This window comes from Mesocricetus auratus, unplaced genomic scaffold (genome assembly GCF_017639785.1).
Source record: "Mesocricetus auratus isolate SY011 unplaced genomic scaffold, BCM_Maur_2.0 Super-Scaffold_100008, whole genome shotgun sequence".
Taxonomy (NCBI): Eukaryota; Metazoa; Chordata; class Mammalia; order Rodentia; family Cricetidae; genus Mesocricetus; species Mesocricetus auratus.
This window is the reverse complement of record NW_024429192.1, coordinates 1,957,536-1,978,922: the sequence shown is the minus strand read 5'-3', so window position 1 is coordinate 1,978,922 and position 21,387 is coordinate 1,957,536. Positions and strand designations below refer to the sequence as shown.

At 45.1% G+C, this 21,387-nt stretch overlaps 1 protein-coding gene across 2 annotated transcripts in view; it reads right to left on the bottom strand.

Annotated features, from left to right (window-relative positions):
- The window catches only part of Brwd1 (bromodomain and WD repeat domain containing 1), a 78,842-nt gene extending 57,699 nt beyond the window's left edge, over positions 1-21,143 (bottom strand). Inside the window, exons 1-13 of one of the 2 annotated variants that reach the window (XM_005073790.4) lie at positions 20,972-21,143; positions 20,808-20,866; positions 20,642-20,671; positions 20,475-20,534; positions 12,409-12,559; positions 10,108-10,206; positions 9,641-9,801; positions 8,543-8,764; positions 5,810-5,910; positions 4,598-4,668; positions 3,670-3,770; positions 2,084-2,124; positions 676-774 (exon numbers count right to left, since the gene is read on the bottom strand). In XM_005073790.4, the coding sequence (XP_005073847.2) occupies positions 676-774; positions 2,084-2,124; positions 3,670-3,770; positions 4,598-4,668; positions 5,810-5,910; positions 8,543-8,764; positions 9,641-9,801; positions 10,108-10,206; positions 12,409-12,559; positions 20,475-20,534; positions 20,642-20,671; positions 20,808-20,866; positions 20,972-21,020 (1,244 nt within the window). In that variant the 5' untranslated portion in view covers positions 21,021-21,143. The remainder of the gene's footprint in view (positions 1-675; positions 775-2,083; positions 2,125-3,669; positions 3,771-4,597; positions 4,669-5,809; positions 5,911-8,542; positions 8,765-9,640; positions 9,802-10,107; positions 10,207-12,408; positions 12,560-20,474; positions 20,535-20,641; positions 20,672-20,807; positions 20,867-20,971) is intronic. The other variant, XM_021229418.2, reaches the window with a different exon arrangement.
- Positions 21,144-21,387: the final 244 nt, after the last annotated feature.

Genomic DNA, 21,387 nt, shown 5'->3' with positions numbered 1-21,387 from the left:
GGAAGAGCAGCCACCAGTGCTCCTAACTACTGAGCCACCTCTCCAGCCCCTAAAATCCTATCTTTAGAACGTAAATTTGCAACACTGGAAATATTCAATTTGGTTGGGGTTTTTGTTTTCCCCTCTAAGTTTTAAGTGCAAATCCTTAAAAGAACAATGTAAAATACAAAGTGAAGAATAATTCTGTCCACTTGACTGAAGGACAGTGCCATGTCTGTCTGTCTTATTTTAATAGTTAAGGAGACCAAGGGGCTCTGGCCTAATCACAATGGGTTAATCACAGAATGGATCATAGATGTCATTACTAGAGGTGATACAGGGTGAGAGGTGGGCCTACAGGAGGCAGTAGGTCACTGGGTGTCTGTCCTAGCCTGTTCCCTTGTCCCTCTGGTCTCTGCACAGCACACACTGCTCTGCTTGGCCACATCCTTGCTCCATGATGGGCTGATGCCCGTCAAACACTGTGAACCAAAGTAAATCCTTTCTCCTTTACCCTAGTTTCTGGAGCTTGGTCAAAGTAATAAATATAGAGTTTAATTTCCTGCATTAATTCTGTTAGAAGATTGAAGACTCTTATAATTCATAGTATGAGGGAAGTAGTTAAAACACTCCCACATGCAGAAAAAAACACCACCACAGTTCACCCATGTGTAACAGACACTCTCGGTGACTTACCCTGAGATTCTGGTGGCCATATCCAGCAAGATGCTTCTCCACTCCAACTGTTCAAACCTCCAAATCCGTGCTGTTCCATCTCTGCTACCACTTAAGAACCTTGAAACATTCAGAAAAAAAATCATCTACTCACATGCTTGCTATCAAGGGTTACAACTAACACAAAGTGAAACACAGATTCACAGGCAGCATCTTCAGGAAAAAAGTCTGCGAGTGCTATTCAAGGTCAGACAGTCTACAAAGCTGGATGGGAAACTCTGATTTACTAGCGTTTGCCTGACCCTACAAGGCAGAACACATTACAGACTCAGTTGTTTCACAAATACATAGTGTTTTGGGAAGACAATAAAATGGGGGGGAGGGGGTGCCGAAAGGGGATTAAAGAAAAAAGGTGTGGGAAGATTAGCACCACCAGAAACTCCATCTTAATTAAGCATGTCAGTATTAAATTCTAACTCATAAAAAACTGTGAAATATAAACTATAAAAAACTTAAAACTGAACTTTCAGGCCAGGTGACATAATACAAGCCTTTAATCCCAGCACAAGGGAGGTAAAGGCAGGTGATCTCTGTGAGTTCCAGGCCAACTTGATCCACAGAGTTCCAGGACAGTCAGGGTTACACAGAGAAACAAACGGTCTTGAAAAACCAAAACAAGCAAAAGGGGGGAAAAATGGGGCTGGAGAGATGGCTCCAAGGTTAAAAGCGGACACTGCTCTTCCAGAGGTCCTGAGTTCAACTCTCAGCAACCATATGGTGGCTCACAACCATCTATAATGAGACCTGGAGCCCTCTTCTGGCCTGCACACATACATGCTGGCAGAACACTGTATATACATAATAAATACATCTTTAAAGAAAACAAAACTGTACTTTGGGAAAGGCCAGCCATATCCTACCTGCCAAAAGGCAACTGTAATATGGGTTGTCAAATACTTGCTCATGAGGGCTTTAAGACTTTTTTCTTAATGTACTCAGAAAAAATGTCACTCTTGAAGTTAATTTTTTCAGGAATCACCCTCTAGTTAAGAGCTACCCTTAAGCAACAGCTCTACAGCCTCACACCATGCCCTGCTCCATCGTCCCATCTACTGAAAGCACCTGCAATGCACGGGGGGTTTCCAAAGCCTATGAGATTCCAATGGCAGAAAAAGTTAGGTGTGGGAAGACATTACAGCTCAACAGAAGACTCTCTGCCATGCATGGGGACAAGCTCAATTTTTAGGATTGACCACCATCAACAGGCTCATAAGGTAGCATGTCCATCAAATTAGTGATCATTCCCCATCTGTACCCCACAGATCAAAATTAAACTGGAGATAATAAGGTGAAGCAGAAACTATTTAGTAGCTAGAGCAGTAAGCAGCACATTTTATTTGCCTGAAAACAAATGCAAGCACACACTTACCGGTCACCATTATTACAAAACTGGATGCTATCAACTTTGTCCTAAAGAGGAAAAAGCAAACATGAAAACTATTATATACATAACTTATCAATTCACTGAGCAAGTCTGTGTTCTAGGAAACACTTTTGGGGCCATGTGTGGTAGCACACGCCTTTAATCTCAGCACTTAGGAGGCAAAGGCAGATGAATCTCTGTGAGCTTGAGGTTGGTCTGAACTACATGACAAACTCCAGAACAGCCAGGGTTACATAAATATATTAGTTTACTAGAAAGGAATGGAGTTGGCTGGTAATTATACATGTGTGACACCTATGGAAAGCTTTTCAGAGGTTCACTAAAGAGAAACCACACTCACAGAGAAAGACTGGCATACAAAACTAGAGCTGTGCTTAAAATGATACCTTGACTTACACTGCAAGTAAAGTGATCAAAACAGACGCTAACGAAGCCAAAAGCATGCAGGACTTTATTTATGTACAAAATGAACCATAATCTCTTTTAGCACGACCTGAACCTATCCATTAAGTAAGTTCTGACTAAGGACTGTTTTCCACAAAACCTTATTGTATGGGGGACTAGAGAAGGCTCAGTGGTTAAGAGCAGAAGCTAATTTTTATTGAGGACTAGTGTTTGATTCCCAAGGTACACACAGTATCTCACGACCATGTGAATAGTTCCACAGTCCCAGGGAATATGACACCTTCAGTCCTCAAAGGGCACTATTCACATAACTGATTCATAAACACATACTTAAATGTGTAAAATTACTGGGCACGGATGGGCAGCTGCACACATGAACACAGTGGGTATAACCGTATGCACAAGATCCGTTCAAGTCCAAACCAGACCAAATCCTAGTATGTTGTGGAGCTATGAGCAACTGTTAGTTCACAGGATAAAAAGGTCAGTTTTCTCTGTGAGACTATCCCCTGATAAAGCTGACCCTGATCCAGTGGAAGGCCATACACCCAAGAATATCTGGGCAGAGGAGGTATGGTGGGGGTGAATATTATCAAAATGTGTACAAAACTGTCATAAATACAGAGAGGTAGGCAGATAAGACAATAGAATCTAATTATCACAGCATCTCTATAAGTTAGCAGGGTAGGTCTGAGGACAGCTCATCAGTCAAGAGCAGACTCTGTTCTTTGAGAGGACCTGAGGACAGTTCTCAGAACTTACCCCATGTGGAGCAGACTCACAACAGCAACCCTAGCTCCAGGCATTCAATGCTCCCCCACCCCCCACCTGCCTCCTCTGGCACCTGCCCTCAAGGGGAGGTATACCCCACACCCCAACAACCCACACGTGTATATACACCACTTTTAAAAAGCAGGAAAGGTAAGCAGGGTGGCATACAACTGTTAACACTAGCACTGAATAGGCCAAGGCAAGAGAATGGAGTGTTTGAGAGTAACGTGAACGACAACAAAGAGAAACCAGAGCCGGTCTCAAAAAGCCCAAAGGAGGGAAAAGTTATTTAAAATAAAAGTAATCTGTTAAACAGAAAGAGGAAGAAAATAAACCCTCAGTTTAATTAGTAAAACAAATGAATACATTTACAGCTTTTAAAAAGGGATGCTTACGGTATGGCTCTCAAGTTCGGCGATTTTCTCAGGTACTTCAAACCCCAGAAAATACATTCTGATCACATGATCTGTACTGCCTGTAGCTAAAAACATACCACCTGAAATAAAAATGTTAGAGTTTAAATGTGTAACTTCTAACAAATACACCAACAAAGCATACTTCTATACCTGTAGAAGCTTTCTACTCCAAAATTAGAGTTATTTCTACAAACCCACGCTCCAGCTCACTGAAATAAGCTTGTGAAAAAGCTCACCCACCTGGGAACACTCCCTTATCTCACTCAGGTTCAGTAATGCAGAAAAGCAGTGCTGCCCTGAGCATCAGTCCCTAACAGGCTGTCTCCTGAGCAATTACTTAACTACAGAACACCGGGAACAGTGTCACTTCTTGAGAGAAATGCAATGGGCCTAGTCTATAGATTTTGCCATAAAAGTCTGCTATACAAAAAAAGAATAAGGGGAATAATTTCACCAAGATACTGTGTCAAGTTTAAACGAAAATACGTACTTAGACAGGATATCATAAAATTTTAGCCTACACATGGCCACATGACACCAGAACAACTGGCATGATACCATGAGTCTCTTACGTATCAGTGAACGAGTAGCGTCAGATGTCACAGAGGGAAGACAGAGCCAGGAGGCAGACCTCACTCTGTCACTCTCCTTTGACAAGCCTACACCCATGCAGGTGTCTCTGCTCCCTTGAACCCAGTACTTAGAAATAGACATCAAAAAAAAAAAAAAAAAAAAAAACCACATAGTAAACTCCAGAAAATACTCACAATGACCATCACCAATTATAGCTAATACAATGAACAGAAGTCATGGGTAACTTTTCTGAGTGAGGCTTCAAACACTAACCAAGTGATTTGATAAATGCTATTTTAAATTAAGGAAAAGCAAGCATCAAGTGTTATCTTACCAACACTAAATGAAGAGCACAGCATCTGAACACCAGGTCTTGGCTTTTCTGTGAACTTCAGGGGGCGTGGACTTTAAAAGAAGATGATATGCCTTTAGAATACATGGTAATGTATATATTTAGAGCACTGGAGTTTTATCTATGATTACTGAGTGTGTATGGTATGTGTACTACAGGTACCCACGTCATAGTGCTATCACAGAAGTGGACACTGTGGGATCTGGTATCTAACTCAAATCATCAGTGTTTTAAACTTGACATATTTAACATTACTAACAGTTCCCTGTGCTAGGTATACAGCTCACTGGCAGACTGCTTGCCTAGACAAAGTTTGGGTTTGGTTACAAACACCACATAAATGGGACAAAACCAAATGTTCCATGTCAACATACTTTTAGGTTGATATGACTTCAATGAAAGGCTTTAGCTCATGTAGAACATATACAACAAAATACATCTCAATATGGATCTTTAATTTTCATCAGAAATATATTATAAATTCCAGATACACCAACAGGGCAGCAATAACAAATCTCCCAATTTCATTCAAGACATACTGGTTACGTTTTCTGCCTTAATGTCACAAACCTTTAATCCCAGCACTTAGAAGAAGGGACAAGTAGTTCCCTGTGAGTTAAAGTCAAGCCTGATATACATGGATAGTTTTTGGCCAGCCAGAGCTGTGTAATGAGACCACCTCAAAAATTAAAATACAAGTTTTTTTTCCTTTTCTAGAGATGGAGTGTCTCTGTGTAGCCCTGACTGTCCTAAAACTCTATCTGTAGACCAGGTTGGCCTTGAGCTCAAAGAGATCATCCTGCCTCTGCCTCCTGAGTGCTGGGATTAAAGGAGTTTAATACAAACTGCATAAAATACCAGTTTTTAAATGTAAATGAGCACTTTCATTCCTCAAGCTCACTAAAACATAAGCAGCTTAGCAGCCACTGCTCTCCAATGGTGAAGGTTCCTGAGCCCAGTGCTGCTGTCTAAATCTCTACTATACACCTACCTCTCCATTTCCATCTTGCCTGAATTAGTATCTCTTTGATTTTTCTCACAAAGGTGAGCAGAGAAAGAAATGCTTTAAGCTTTGTTGTTACAGTGAAGCTGATGTACAGCATGAGCAGCAACAGATTACGTTCAGGAGAAAGAGAAAACATCCTTCCAGACCATCGCCACCACATTACAGAAATTACCACATAAGTCACTCACCTGAATTTCAAGGACTGCAAATCCCACTGCCAAAAGCAAACAGTCCCATCAGCACCAGTGGAGACCATGTATCTCTGAGGTCCTTTGGCCATTGGGCTAAACTGAAAGTCAACAACACACATGAATCGCTCGCTGTCTAGAGTTCTCCTTAGTTACAGCTTAGCAGTTTCCAACTTCACATCAACTGACACGTTAACACAGTACAATACACGCTCAAGCAGAGAGGACACACTAGCTCACACGTGATTCTGATCGATTTCACAAGCAAACAAGAACCAGAGTAATTTTGACACAGTCAAGACCCAGTTTTAGGACACTAAAGCATGTCAACCCTGAGCCTCAGAAACTAACACTAGTCAGTGTAACAAGTACGTGGGCACGACAGATGGAAAACCAAAATTAGACCCAGGTACAAGGCATCCTTTGATTGGTTTTAAGGTTTTTTGTTTGTTTGTTTTGTCTGTCCTGGAACTCTCTGTAGACCAGGTCGGCCTCCAACTCACAGAGATCCACCTGCCTCTTCTCCCAGTGCTGGAATCAAAGGGATGCGCCACCACCCAGCTAGTACAAGGCATCTTACATGTGGTAAACGAGGGTGGTGTGGGAGGAGGGTCATGCTTGAGACTACAACACAGAAATACATTTTAAATTCGTCAGCGACTTAAGGATTTTACAAAATAAACAGAGCTAAGGAAAACACAAAGTGCTACTGAAACATCTGAATAGGAAAGATATTTGTGGGCCAGGCGGTGGTGAGAGTCAGAGGCAGGGCCAGCCTGGTCTATGAAGCGAGTTCCAGGCCTGCCAGAGCTGTTTTATATAGAGATACCCGTCTCCTTATTTATTACATCTCAACAACCAGATTTCCATTGTAAAGCCTCAGCCTTTCAAGGTCTCAGTAGTGAAGTCCAGTCTTGGGACTGCTCTTCCAGAGGTCCTAGGTTCAACTCTAGCACCCACAGGTAGCTCACAACCATCTGTAACTGTAGTCCTACAGGAAATAATGTCCTCTAGTGGTGCACAGATACACATGCAGGCAAAACACCCACATACACAAAATAAGTAAATCTTTAACTTTGAGCATTCCATTGCTAGAGAACCTTTTGCTTCTGGGAGTAATTACACCTTGTAATTTATATTTTTCAGAATGTAACTAATAGTAAATGAAAACAGACTATGCAGTTCTTTAAAAGGAGAATACTAAAACCTGTCATTCTTAGATAAGACCAATTTTTCACCCTTTATGGTCTGATTCTCTATCTAGTCTTCCTATAATACCATAAACAACTTTAATCTCAGTAAGCACATGCCAGCCAGGGCTATACTGAGTCCCTGACCTGGGACAAACAAGCAAATGCTGGTCATAATCTCAGAAAACTGAACAATGCTGTCACTGATTTTTAAGGATTTTCTCAACACACCAGTAACCAGAAGCACAGAACCTCATGGAAACCATGAGCCCAGCCCAACGCTCTGACAGCAGGAGGTACAGTCAGCCTGACCCACTCAGCTGGCTGTAAGCACACATGGCCCCACTTAACTAACAAAGCTAGTTCTACGCCACACTCCAGCACAACTCAAATATGTGCCATCAAAGAGCACGTCTCCTCCATTGCTGCTCTACTTCTGGTAGGCTTATCAGATCATAGTAACTGTGACACCTAGCTAGTTTTAATTAATTTTTAAGCAGCATTAGGAAGGTTGAGAACCACTGCTGTCTAGTGACCAACTGTAAGACTTACAAGCTTTGTCTATCTGCATGACAACTAACAATTTTAACATTATAAGCAGTTATTTTATAAAAGGAACTATTAGCCGGGCGGTGGTGGTGCACACCTTTAAACCCAGCACTCGGGAGGCAGAGGCAGGCAGATCTCGGTGAGTTCGAGGACGGGCTGGACCGACAGCCTCCCAAAAAAAAAAAAAAAAAATACAGAGAAACCCTGTCTCGTAAAAACCAAAAATAAAAAGGAACTATTATGTTACAGAATTACAAGTTGAAGCATTTGCAAAAGAACTGACACGGGCAAAATTTGCTTTAGGAACAAGGTGAACTGGTTAGGAAGGGCAGGCCAATAGCTGACAGCCCACAGGGACCCACTACTACTTCCCACTTATTGTAGGAAGACCTTCTTTTCTTTTTTACTAAATCTAATCAACTCATCCAAACCCACAAGTTTTAAACGATTTGTAACAGGCTCTCATCCAATTCAACCATCAACCTGAAAGCAGTTAGTAATCATTCTGGAAGCCGTGTCCTCACAGTGTTTTTCATAATCTGTAGAAATACCTTATCAGCTGAGCTAGAGATGGCTCAGCTGTCAAGAGATCTTAGAGAAGACATGGACTGAATGCTCAACAGGCACACAGCAGCTCACAAGCCACCCTCTGGCCTCCAAGGGTGCTACACACATAATGATGTACAGACACAGAGATGAGTCAAACACCCCCACACATAAAATAAAAATTAATATTAAAAAGTAACAGAATATTCAAGCTTTTAGGCATACAATCACATCATCTTACTAATTAATTACGAAAGTTTTTTGGTTGTTTGGTTTTTTGTTTTTTCTGGTTTTTCGAGACAGGGTTTCTCTGTTGCTTTGGAGCTTGTCCTGGAACTTGCTCAGTCAGTAGACCAGGCTCCTCCTGTCTCTGCTGGGACTAAAGGTGTGTGCCACCACGGCCTGGCTCCGTAGACTAAGTGTCAGTGTGGTGAGGCAGAGAGGTTACCTGCAGGGATGTAATTGACCCCGTGTGTCCTTGCAGCACGGCCACTGGGGCACAGGTCCTCAAGCACCACACCCTGATGATTTTATCACAGCTGCCAGCGGCAAGCAGTGTGTTCTCGTAGTTGACGGCCATGTCTGAAATTTCTGCAGAGTGGCCTCTCAGCGTGGACAGCAAACGTCCGTTGTGTGTGGACCAGATCTTTACCAGACAATCATCTGACCCCTGAGAGAAAGCAGCACCCAAGACAGATGTTAGCACAGCATCACTGGCCCCCCTTTCCAACCAAACTCTGCAGTTACTACTACTATCCCCAGGACACAGAGAAAGGTGTCAGAGTCTCCCAAATTAAGTCCCTGCTGCCCAGTGCCAGCTACAGGAGCAAGCTAGTTCGTTCACCAAGCTACAAAAATCAGTATTGGGACAGACCTAGATTCCTGGAAGCACACACACAGGTAGTGGGGAAGCACCCTGTCCTCAAATAGCAAACAGGAGTCTCCAATTACAAGCCCCAAACCAGACACCGTTCATCATTCAACACAGCTGATTGTTTTTCCAATCTGCTTAAAAAACTATTCTACAAACACTGGAGCAGTCAAATCTTCAAATAACCCCTTGAACTATACAGAATGGTTGTTTCATCATGAACCAGTGATTAATCCACATAAGCATGAGTTATCGATACTCATCTTGGATTTTGCTGGGGAATGATGGGGCACTTTTTAACTGATAAAGATTTCCTTAAGTCTCAAATGGGCTAGAAGAGAAACTGTAGTTGTGTACTTTCTATTATCTGAAAACAAAGAGTACATCACAACAGAACCAGAGAGATAGCTCTGCAGTTAAAGAGTACAGACCCAGCAGGTCTCAAACTCAATGCTTTGGAGTCGACACTCTCAAACCGCCCAGAACTGACTGTGTTGCTCAATAGCAATCACTCGAAGTACGTAGTGAATCTACAAAATCTTAGACCCTGCCTACACCAGATAGAACTCCATGATCAAGATCTCTGTGGCTGGGAAATAACAGCCTCTTCACGTTCTTTAAGATGTACTACAGCACTCCAGGCGGTACCAAACTGAGTTTAAGATGTTAACTCACTGTAAAGATTCTATGTCCTGTCCTATCAAATGCTACACAGTACACAGCAGACAGGTGTCCGAGAATCCTCCTGTGCATCTTTATGTGCTGGTACATAGTTCCTGGGAACGCTGTGCTAAAAGTGGAACACCCTGTGAGCTGTTTTCCTCGATGTATCTCCACTAGGAAATAAAAACAATGGAAATGGTTAAGGGGGAGCCAACATTTAAAAACTAGAAAAGATCCCAAAACAGTATCTAGAGTCTGAGAAACCCAAAGGATTCAGGATTTGTCCTAATTCTACTGCATTATAACATAAGCACTACAATTATTTTTAGTTATTTCTAATTACTTTCAGTCAACAAGAAATTTGAAATTTTATACTTGTTACTACTGTGTAACACTCTACCAGCACTTCCACAACATTTATAAAGTCTTCATGAAATTCAAGAAACAGGTTCTAGGCCTCACAGGCCAACCGCACTCACCAAGACTTGGTGGGGAGCCATAATTCACGGGCATTTCAGGAGGTCTTCCTCTGTGAAGAGCAGCAAAGGCAGAGCCCTTCCATACTGTGTGCCTGCAGTCTTTAAAATGAAGTTTAGATACACATAAAACCTTGAAAGTTAACCCAAAGAAAGATCTTATAGAGTACTTACGTACATTGCAATAAAGGGTTTATTCAAAGTTTTACCAACTACTATGCTTTAACAGCCAAGCCTGGGAGGTTTATCATACTATTTCTGGAGACATCTCAGTACAGCAGCAGTGACACTGACAGCACAGCACTTTACAGTCCACTGAGTGCTTTCCACATACAACAGCCCATGGAGTCCTCACAACAACCCTGTGAGGTAGGTGTGTTCCCACTATGTACACATGAGGTCACTGAGGCTCAACGGCTCCAGGACCTTTAAAGAGATCCACTGCAAATGATTAGTAAGAAGGACTGTAATACCGAGTTCACTGTTTATTTTTCAATGCAAAATACCATACAACATTAAAAATGAGCAGTCTTATCACAACCGATCCCAGTTTTCAAAAGTGGAGAATTTTAGTAAGATATTCTGTACTTATCAATGTATCTAAGAATCTTTGACTTGACTCATTCCATTTAAAATTTGTTTGGCTAGTATTACTGTCTTGAGCTCAGCAGGAAGAATTGGTGAGTTCAAGTTAAATAGCTTCCTACTTTAGGATGGAAGGCAGCTCTCCAGAGATAAGCACTTACACAGTGTGAGTGTGTGTGTGTGTGTGTGTGTGTGTGTGTGAGAGAGAGAGAGAGAGAGAGAGAGAGAGAGAGAGAGAGAGAGAGAGAGAGAGAGAGAGAGAGAGAGAGAGAGAGAGAGAGAGTGAGTGAGTGAGTGAGTGATTAAGTGAGCGACTGGGCAAGGGAGGCAGCCTTCTAAAGCCACATCCCGCCCAGGTCTAGAGGAAACGCTGAGAGAGGGACAGGGAAGAGCACAGGCCTCATGCTCAGCTGCTGAACTAGAACAAAGTGCTTCTTCACAGCTGTAGACAAAGGAGAGGCGTCACACTGAGTCACGCACCGAGCCTCGGGTGCCCACACTCACAGGCATGGCATGTTTTACATGAACGGAAGGCATCCTATGGCACTAGCACAAACACCAGCAGAAACAGTGCGTTCTCTGAAAATCTGTCTGCCGGTTCTCACACAAGCCTCATCACAAACGACACTGAGCTTGAGCGTGACACAAGAAGAAAATGTGCTACCCAAGCAATGGCTGAAAAAACAACTTGCGGATGAAAAGAATTACAAAGTGAGCAGGGGTGTCAAAAAGGAGGGTGGGACAGGTTCCTGATGAGCCACAGTGCTGCAAGGTTATAGGACACTAAGAAACAACTAAGGCTGGCCAGCTGGTCTGGCATGAGACCAAGAAGTAGGGTGTAAACCGGGGGGCGGGTGCGCATGCCTTTAACCCCAGCACTCGGGAGGCAGACGCAAGTGGATCTCTGTGAGTTCAAGACCAGCCTGGCCTACAAGAGCTAGTTCCAGGACAGTCTCCAAAGTCATTGAGAAACCCTGCCTCAAAATACAAAACAAAACAAAAGAAGTAGAGTGTTCTTTCTCAGTCACGCTTTGACTAGTAGAGCATCTAAGAGGTAGCATTACATCAGCAACAGCTCATAACAAAATAAGCACGATGAAATTGAAGTCTGCTAAGGTCACCCACAGGTACACACAAAGCATATCACACACAGGTTCTTAGTCTAAGTCAGCAACATGAAGCCAACAGAAAAAGTATAGCAATTCCAAACAGTTTGCTAGCATATAACTTAGCAAAAAAAAAAAATGGTTAGTAAAAAATAAATAAATAAAAGGAACCATGCAAGTTTACATTTTTGGTGCATGTTTTTCAAGCTGCCACCATAATTTTTTTAAATCACTTCTCCTTATAACAAAGGACTTTCAGAATCTAAATATCAAAAGTAATAACTCTAGTATTTAAAGAGTTTATTAGACACATACAATTACATCCATTGAAGTTATGCGTGAGCTACAAAATGGAAAAGTTAAGAACTCACATTGATAAAACCTCAAACACATCTTAAATTCAAGCTTTGTAGTTTAACATCTATGTCTTTATCAATTCTGAAATGCAGAAGGACCCATTAAACACATGATAAAATTCAAAGATCTACACTAATTGCAGAGAATTTATAGTCCATGGCATTAGTTACATTGTTACCTTCCACAATGCTTACACAACTTCACAATTATAACAAGCTATTAATACAAAGCAGAACACTTCTTCAAATTAAGGTACCTTTTGCTGTACGTAGCAAAGACTGCCTTCCTGCACCAAGCAAAGAAGTGACTCTTGAAATACTGGGTGGGATTTCTTTATCCAGCATGGGGCCGATTCGCTGGCAGATTTGTAACAGGTGGTCAGGAGCCACATGCTTATTGGACAAGACCTGGTTGGAGAGTTAAGTTTTAGTTACAACACAGCTTACAGGAATACTCAAACATTTTTTTGATTTATGATTGCTATGTGAAAATCTGCACTGAAAACTACAAAACATAGGGTTTTTTTTTTTTACAGAATTGACAATTTTATTCTAAAATTCAAATGCAAAGGACAGAGAAAAGGCTATACCCACTTTGAAAAGGAGCAAACAATACTCCGTCTCAATACCTGTTATAGAAGTGTAATCTATAACCAGGATGGTGTCAGAGAACAGACACATCATAGGATGAACTGCACAGAAAGAGACTGACATGTTTCCTAAAGCACTGATCCCTGACAAAGACACAAGTGTCGTCCTGATGCATGGTGCTGGAACAATCAGCTTCTAATGTGCATCTCTGTTGTACTTACATATGGGGATTGCACATGGGCCTGCTGAGCATCAACACTGACCATGTATAAATGAAAACTAAAGGTCTGCTAGAACAAAATGTAAACAGCAGGTAGATCGCCACACATAACAAAAGTGTCACTGAGAAAGTTACATTTACAGAAGCAACAACAAACCAAAGAGGAAACAGGCACTACTGCTAAGAGTCACAGGTCACAGAGAGATGCTGAAGCCCGAAGCACCTGTCTGAGGAGCCTGAATGAGAGCAGCTGGGAACTCAAACACTGCCCAGCACTCAGCTGTCAGGACCCAACTCTGCCTCAGCGACTTGGGCAGACAAAGTCTGCGATCCGGGTGGCAAATGGGCATAAAGACACCCTAGAGTAAAGCAATGGAGCACACTCAAACCACTAGGAGCCACTGCTAGGGTTAAAGACTGGCCAGACACTGTGAGCCCAGCACTTGGGAGGTAGAGGCAGGAGTTCAAGACTACCTAGAGCTATATATGCATGACACTCACCTCAAAAGACAGAGGCAAAAACAAAGACTGTGGAGAAACATTTGAAGGATACATCAAGCGACTAGAGCTTTTGAAAACAGTTCAGCCACTCCAGGCCTAAGCAACAGTATTTAAAACATACTCCTGAAAGTAGGCACGTTATGTTTTTTAATGCTAAGCTATCTGTGTATAACTGTTCTGCCTGCACATCTGTCTGCGTACTATGTGTGTGCCTTCAGGTCAAAAGGGAGTCAGATTTCCAGAGAAGCAGAGTTAGGACAACTGTGAGTCACCATGTGGGTATGGGAACCAAGCCCCAGTGCTCTGCAAAAGCATCAAGCCCTCTTAGCCACTGAGTTATCTCTCCAGGCCCTACATGAGTGATGGTTAACAGCTTCTTTTAAATTAAGGTAAAAACCAATTTCCACTAACAAATCATTAATATGCCAAACAATACCAGTACAAATCATTAATATGCCAAACAATACCAGTATAGTAAGATGCAATAAAAACAAATTAAGGCAAGCACAGTCGTTCACACCTATAATCCCAGCACTTGGAAGGCAGAGGCAGGCAGAACTCAAGCTCCAGGCCAACCAGGGTTAAAGCTGATCATTTTACAAGACCAGGAAAGATGATCCTACACCTCTGCACACATGGACAGCACTGATTAGATTCAGTAGATCATGAAAATTGACGGTAAGAGAAGATGCTGGAGAGGATAATCTAGGGAGTTGGAACATTGTATACATGCATTCAAGTATCAAAGGACAAAGAAACTCATAATACATTGATAGGATATAACGGACAATTGTGCTTAAGAAGGCACAAACCACCTACTGCACTCAGAGCACATCAGAAAAATGATCAGGGTACCAAGAGAGCTCTTCACTATTTTCACTATAGTGGCAACATTCAGCTTTTCTTAGACTGAATGTTAATTGCACCTCAATAACAATAAGCCACAAGAGCAAACACAAAGAGAACTGTTAATTTTAACTCATGAGATGCACTGTTAAATGACATGAATGCTTCTGGAATAAAACTGAATGCTGCCTGGCTAAGGCTTCTTTTCTATTTTTTAAGACAGTTTCACTCCGTATCCTTCCCTGTCTGGCCTGGAACTTGTTAGGCAGATCAAACTGACCTCGAATTTGCAGAGATCCTCTCCCTTCGCCTGCAGGGTTCTGGGATCATAGGCGAGCCACACATTCAACTTCACCCTCATTGGCAATCTGAATCATGATGCCCGGTCACTTCTGGATGACAAATCCCAACTACGCAGGATGAACCCACACTCAGGCAGCAACATTTCAAACTCTGAGACACACTCCTCCAGAGAAACTGACATGTGAAAGTACAGGTCTACACTGACAGGAACTATTGGTTAACAACGGTCTTCTGCTCTTAATCCAAATGTAAAACAGCCTGATTCCAATGAAGGAGTTTTATTTATGAAGAGTAATAGAAAAGGCTATAGAAAATCTCTTTCAAACTTCTCAACTCATCTTCCCTCCCACATGGCAGATACTCCAACAGAAAACTTAAAAAAATACATGAAATCTAAACCGGGTGCATGCTTTTAATCCCAGCACTCAGGAGGCAGAGACAGGTGGATCTCTGTGAGTTAGAGGTCAGCATGGTCTACTGAGCTTCCAAAGCTACAGAGAAACCCTGTCTCCAAAAAAAAAAAAAAAAACAGATTTAAAATAATCTTCATGTGATTTTTTTAATATCATGATTAGCACTTTGTGCTTGAATGTCAGTATGTAAATAACTAAAAACTAGTATAGCTCATTCCTTTATTACACAGGATTGAATTATTCAGTATTAAGAAAAATTACAGCTGAAGTACGTACTTGCTGGGAGCTCAAAACCATCCTAGACTCCATGTAAGACTGTAAGACTCTCAAAACACAAAAGCTTAACAATTAAGAACACCTAAGGCCTTTAATCCCAGCACTCAGGAGGCAGAGGCAGGTGGATCTCTGTGAGTTCGAGACCAGCCTGATCTACAAAGCGAGTTCCAGGACAGCCTCCAAAACAATACAGAGAAACCCTGTCTCGAAAAAACAAAAAACAAAAAAACAAAAAAAACCCTAAGAGCCAGGCAGTGGTGGCGGCCCACGCCTTTAATCCCAGCACTCAAGACGTAGAGGCAGGCAGATCTCAGAGTTTGAGATCAGCCTGGTCTACAGATCGAGTGCCAGGGTTACACAGAGAAACCCTGTCTAGAAGCTAACAGGAGAAGTAACTCATTAAAATCCTGAGTGACATACTCACATTTATTAAGATGGTACTCCAGCACAGAATGAGATTTCCACATTGAAAACCAGTGCTACTGTTTCACAGCCTAGCATGAAAGCCCCCGATGTGCACTGGGCTTTTAGAGTGTTTGGTGTCCTGTATGTAGACAGCCAATACAGTGGCTGTGAGAGAAGTGGGGGAGGGGTGCAAGAGGGACGGCCCTTTGAGCTGCTGCCCTTATTCTAAGTACAATGGACCATGTCTCAAATGACTTGGGACATATGAAGAAGCTTCAAAGCCAAACGTGCCCCCCAAAAGGCCATGCTCAGTTTGGAGGTCTGCTGCCAGTCTACCTGACACACAACAAACCACTCATCTGAGAAGCCCAGAAAATGTATGAGCTGCACAAAAATCCCATGTCTCAACCAACACTGACCGACAGAACCCAACTCACCACGACAACCCAACAACCTCACATCTACAGCAGCATCCTGTGAGCTCAACATACTGGGCTGTGAGTTTGTCCCTGTCAACTCAACTTCCCAACGTGACAGCCAGCTACCACTTTTCCAAGTGTGTAAGCAGTCAGGAGCACTGGCTGCTCTTCTAGAGGACCCAGGTTCAATGCCCTGTACCCACATAGTGGCTCACTGGTGGCTCACATTATCTATTAACTACAGTCCCAGGGCATTTGACACCATCTTCTGAACTCTGTGGGCGCCAAGCCACCTGTAGTACAGACAAACACACATACATAAAACACAGGAGGTATCAGCCGGGTGTGGAGGCACACACCTTTGAATCCCAGCACACTGAGGCTGAGCTGAGGAAGGAAGATGAGAGTTCCAGCCTGGTCTACATAGCAAGACTTTGTCTCAAAATAAATAAATCTAAAAAAGGTTTGGTATTTTTGTTGTTGCTGTTGTTTTGTTTTATTTTTTAAGTACACTGGCATTTGCCTGCATGTATGGCCGTGTCAAGGTGTCAGATCCTGGAATCACAGTTGTGGGCTGTCATGTGGATGCTGGACTTTGAACCAGGGTCCTCTGGAAGAGCAGCCAGTGCCTATAAACTGGGGTGGGAGGGGGGTTTAATGCTGGAGAGATGGCTCAATAGTTAAGAGCACTGACTGCTCTTCCAGAAGTCCCAGGTCCAATTCCCATCACACACAAGGTAGCTAGTTCACAACTGTCTTTAACTCCAGTTCCAAGGGACCCAACATTCATGGCAAAACACCAATGTACATAAAACAGTAATTAAAAAAAAAAAGTCAGGCAATGGTTGTCCAAGCCCAGGCAGGTGGATCTGTGAATTTGAGCCCAGCCAGATCCGAGTTCCAGGACAGCCAGGGCTACACAGAGAAACCCTGTCTCAAGAGAAAAACAAATGCACCAAAAAAAAAAAACCAACAAACAAAAAAACAGTGTAATACAATAGCAATTTAGGATTTGCTGGAAAACACTCTAGGTAAGCCTGGCCAAAAAAAGTAATAAAAAATGCTTCAGTGGCTGGGCGTTGGTGGCGCACACCTTTAATCCCAGCACTCGGGAGGCAGAGGCAGGCGGATCTCTGTGAGTTTGAGGCCGGGCTGGACCGACAGCCTCCAAAACAGAGAAACCCTGTCTCGTAAAACCAAAAAAAAAAAAAAAAAAAAAAAAAAATGCTTCAGTGACTAAAGGTGCCTGCTGCCTAGCCTAACAACTTGAGTATAGACCTAGCACTCACTACTCACATGGTGGAGCAACGGTCCCCCACACTGTCCTCTCAAGTGCAACTCACCCACTCAAATGCATTCCCCCCACACACACCAAATATAGGCAGTCCATAAAATAAATCACAGGAGCAGGAGCAGACCTCCTAGACCCTACTAAGAGAACCAGCTCTCCAAGTTGTCCTCTGACCACCACACCTGCCAGGGCACTCCAGTGACTATCACAGACACAATTCAGCAGTTACAGAACGAACTTGCTCAAAAGGCAACTCAATGTGGTCAGAGAGCACAGCAGTCCAATTAATCACTGGGTAACAGGTAGTTCCGTAGGGTGAGAACAGATAACACTCCAACTAATCACTGGGTAACAGGTAGCTGATGAGTGGGTCAGCATTCCATGTATCTGTTGAAAATTTCCACAGATAGCAATAAAAATGCAATGTCTCAAACGGAAACTCACGTAAACATAGCAAATTGGTAAACTGCAATCTGTTAATATGTAGGGGATAATTCCAATTTTATGTACACTTGAAATAACACAAACTTAAATGCTAAGGGGAAAAAAAAAAAGACTATCTGAAGTCTAGAAGCTTCTAAATATGTGCCCTCCACAAAAACAGTAACAACAATGCTCTAGGGCCAGTGAGAGGCTCCGGGGGAACAGGATTCCCTGGTTCCACTCTCAACTCCCACAGACATTCTGACCCCACCCCCGTATCCCGTTCCCAGCCACCAGGGGTGTAAGGTGGTGGGGGAAGGACACCCAAACCGTAATCAGCAAACGGTTCCCATGACACATCGCCAGCTACTCAGCCACAGAAAACTTACATACCAGTACCTCAACTGGCTTTTCAACAATTCTTACCAGCAAAAGACAAAAGAAAACTCTTTTTTGGACTTCATAATGTGTGGCTACTGCAGTAAGGCAAGCCCTGTGTTTGTTTCTTAATTTCTCACCAGTAGAACTGCAGTGTAGAACCACAGTGTCAACAATAACTCACTCCAGACCTGCTCCCCCACCCCTTCAAAGGCTGTTTTATATTAACAGGAGTAAAACTACGAAACAAACTACTTAAATGTCCCCTAGACTTTCAAAAAGAACACTTGATGGCAGGCAGTGATGGCCCATACCTTTAATTCCAGAGCTTGGGAGGCAGGACAGGCAGAACTCTGTGAATTCGAGGCTAGCCTGGTCTACGGAGTAAGTTCCAGAACAGCCAGGTCTACAGAGAAACAGACACAGACACACATTCCTCACTCCTCCACTCTCCCTCTCTCTCCCCCTTTCCCCTCCTTCCCACTCTCTCCATGGCACCTGGAGATATCTAGGAAGGGGGTGTGGCTGGAGCAATAAATCAAGAGTCCTACCCCTTGTCTGGGGGGAAGGAGTGTGGTAAAACCCTGCCTGTGGGAACAGCACCAGCAGAGGCCTTGGATTCACATCGCAACACACACACACCCACAAGGTTTAATATATCAAATTAGGAAAACACAGTTGGTCCATTAGTTTAGAAAGCTCTAGAAAATATTCACTTAGTAGTCACTTTTAAAGTTTATTGGGCATGTGTACATGTATGCACACACATGCTTGAGAGTGTAAGGCAGAGACCCACGTGAGGAAGTAGGTTCTCTCCCTCCTCCACATGGGTCCCCCAGGATTAAATTCGTGCTGTTAGGATTAGCAGAAAAGTGCTTTAAACTCAAAACCCATCGGCCTGAAGCATCTGCTTTTGAAAATTCATCCTCAAAAGACATATTAAACAAAGCAGCTCCCAATGGCATGGCTCACTCACACTGGGCTCAGCAGAGAACAGGAGGGGAACCTCCAGAGCACTGGGCCAGCACTATGGAGTGTGTGAGTTAAATGCCTAGCCCTGGAAATTCAAACTGTCTGTACAGAGCTGCTCACACTCACGACAAATCCCCTGGCACCCTTAGTAACTACTTTAGGAATACAACCGCACATGGGGAAGCCAGTGTGATGGCACTCTTCTGTAATCCCGGCCCAGGACTGAGGCTTCAATGAAACAAGATTCCAAGCCAAGGCCAAATGACCCTATGTAGCCACAACTCAACTGGGGAGACTCAGAGGACGCTCCCAGAGATCTTCTGTGTACAATATCCTCGATATAGGCTAACAAATGAACCTGAAGGCAAACTTTTCGTCTAAACTTAAAGCTGTCAAAAAAAAAAAGTTTTTTTGGCATGCTTCTCCACGAACCATAAACAAACCCTCAAAACTTTTGTTAACTGGAGAAAACGCAGTTTACACACCACAGAACGCCCAAGCAGGTGTACGGAAGATGATGGAAAAGGAAATAAAAAGCAGCCCACACATTAGCACTCAAGAAAACTTGGAAAGCCTTGGAGGAAGCCAGCAGCAGGCAGACCTGAGTTCAAGGCCAACCTTGGTCTTACCCGCATGAGTTCCAGGCCAGCCAGAGACACACAGTTGACACCCAGTATCAAAAAACAGATGGTCGGATGAATGCCACTTAAAGCCTGTACTGCTCCGTACACAACACGGAGTGTGTGAGCCAACTTTCTAAGACAGTCAACAGACACGGCGGGGCAAAGGGGTCGGGGATTATCCTGACACTGAGAAGGGAAGACCACAGCAGAGGGGGGCCATCCCTCCACCTTCACCGAGGACTATTCCTAGGGAACAAGTGGTCGGAAGACCTGGGCGGAGCAGGAGAGGAGGAAGAGGCCAATGAAAGCTCGGGTTACAAGTCGAGAACGGAGGGCGACCAGAGCGCCCCTCTGAGCGGCTGGCGGTGCCACCTGGAGACCCCCAAACCCGGCCGCCAGCCAGGGGCGCCCCTGCCTGTACCCCGCGCCACCCCCAGGGGCCCTTTCCTGCCAAATTTGCCCCCCTCCAGCCGCCGTCGCGAGCCGTCGGGGTAGGAGGAGGTCAGGCCCGTCGCCTCGGGGCCGCCGGGCCACCGTGGATTCCCCCCCTGAGAGCGGGGGCCGCGGCACGGGAGCAGAGACCCGGCGGGGGACAGGGGGAGGGCGAGCGCGCGCAGGACGCGGACCGGCGGGGCAGGGCAGGGAGGGCTGGCGGTGCTCACCAATTCCTCGTAGCTCCTGTTGTGCTCGTTGCCCTCCCAATCCAACCTCTTCGGCAACAGCTGGAAAGAGACACGAGAGACGCCCGAGTGACTACCGCGGCCGGGGAGGCCGGGCGGGACTAGGACGGGGGACGCGGGGGCGAGGGACGCGGGGGCGGATGACCCACCTGGTACTGCTCCAGCTCCTGCACCAGCACCTGCGGCAGAGACGCTCGGTCAGACCCGGCTGCTGCTCCCGTCCGCCCGCCCGCCCGCCCGCTCCCTCTCCGGGGTGCCCGTCCGCCCGCCCGCCCGCCCGCCCGCTCGCCCGCCCGCTCGCTCGCCCGCACTCACCTGCGCCGCTCGGCGACACGGGCCAGCCGAGAGGTAGCGGGCGATGAGGAAGTACAGCTCTGCGGGGATAAGACAGGGACGGTCAGCGGCGGCCGCGCGGCGCCGGGACAGGGGGGGTGGTGGTGGCGGTGGTGGAGGGAGACGGACGCGCGGCCGCGTCTTACCCGATTCGATGAGAGGCACCGGACGCCGGGCTGGCGAAGGCTCCGCCATGGCGGGGCGGGGCGGGGCGGGGGAGCGAGCGAGCGGGCGGGCTGGCGGGCTGGCGGGCGGGCGAGCGGAGCCTGTAGGCCGCGCCGAGGCCTGAGCGGACCGGCGTCTGCCTCCCCACCCCCCTCCCACCCCCAGCTGCTCAGGCGCGCGCCGCCGCCATGCCGTGCGCGCCGACGCGTCCGCCGCAGGAAGTAGCGCGGGGCGAGACGGGATAGGCGGGCGAAGTAGTCCCTCCGCGCGCGGATGTGGCTGGCGCCCCTGGCTCCGGGGAGGCGGGTCTCCTCCTCGGCGTCCGGCGTGTCGGGGGCGTGAAGCGGCGCGTCCTGCGTCCGGCGAGCCGAGAGAGAGGAGCGCTGGCGGGGAGGGA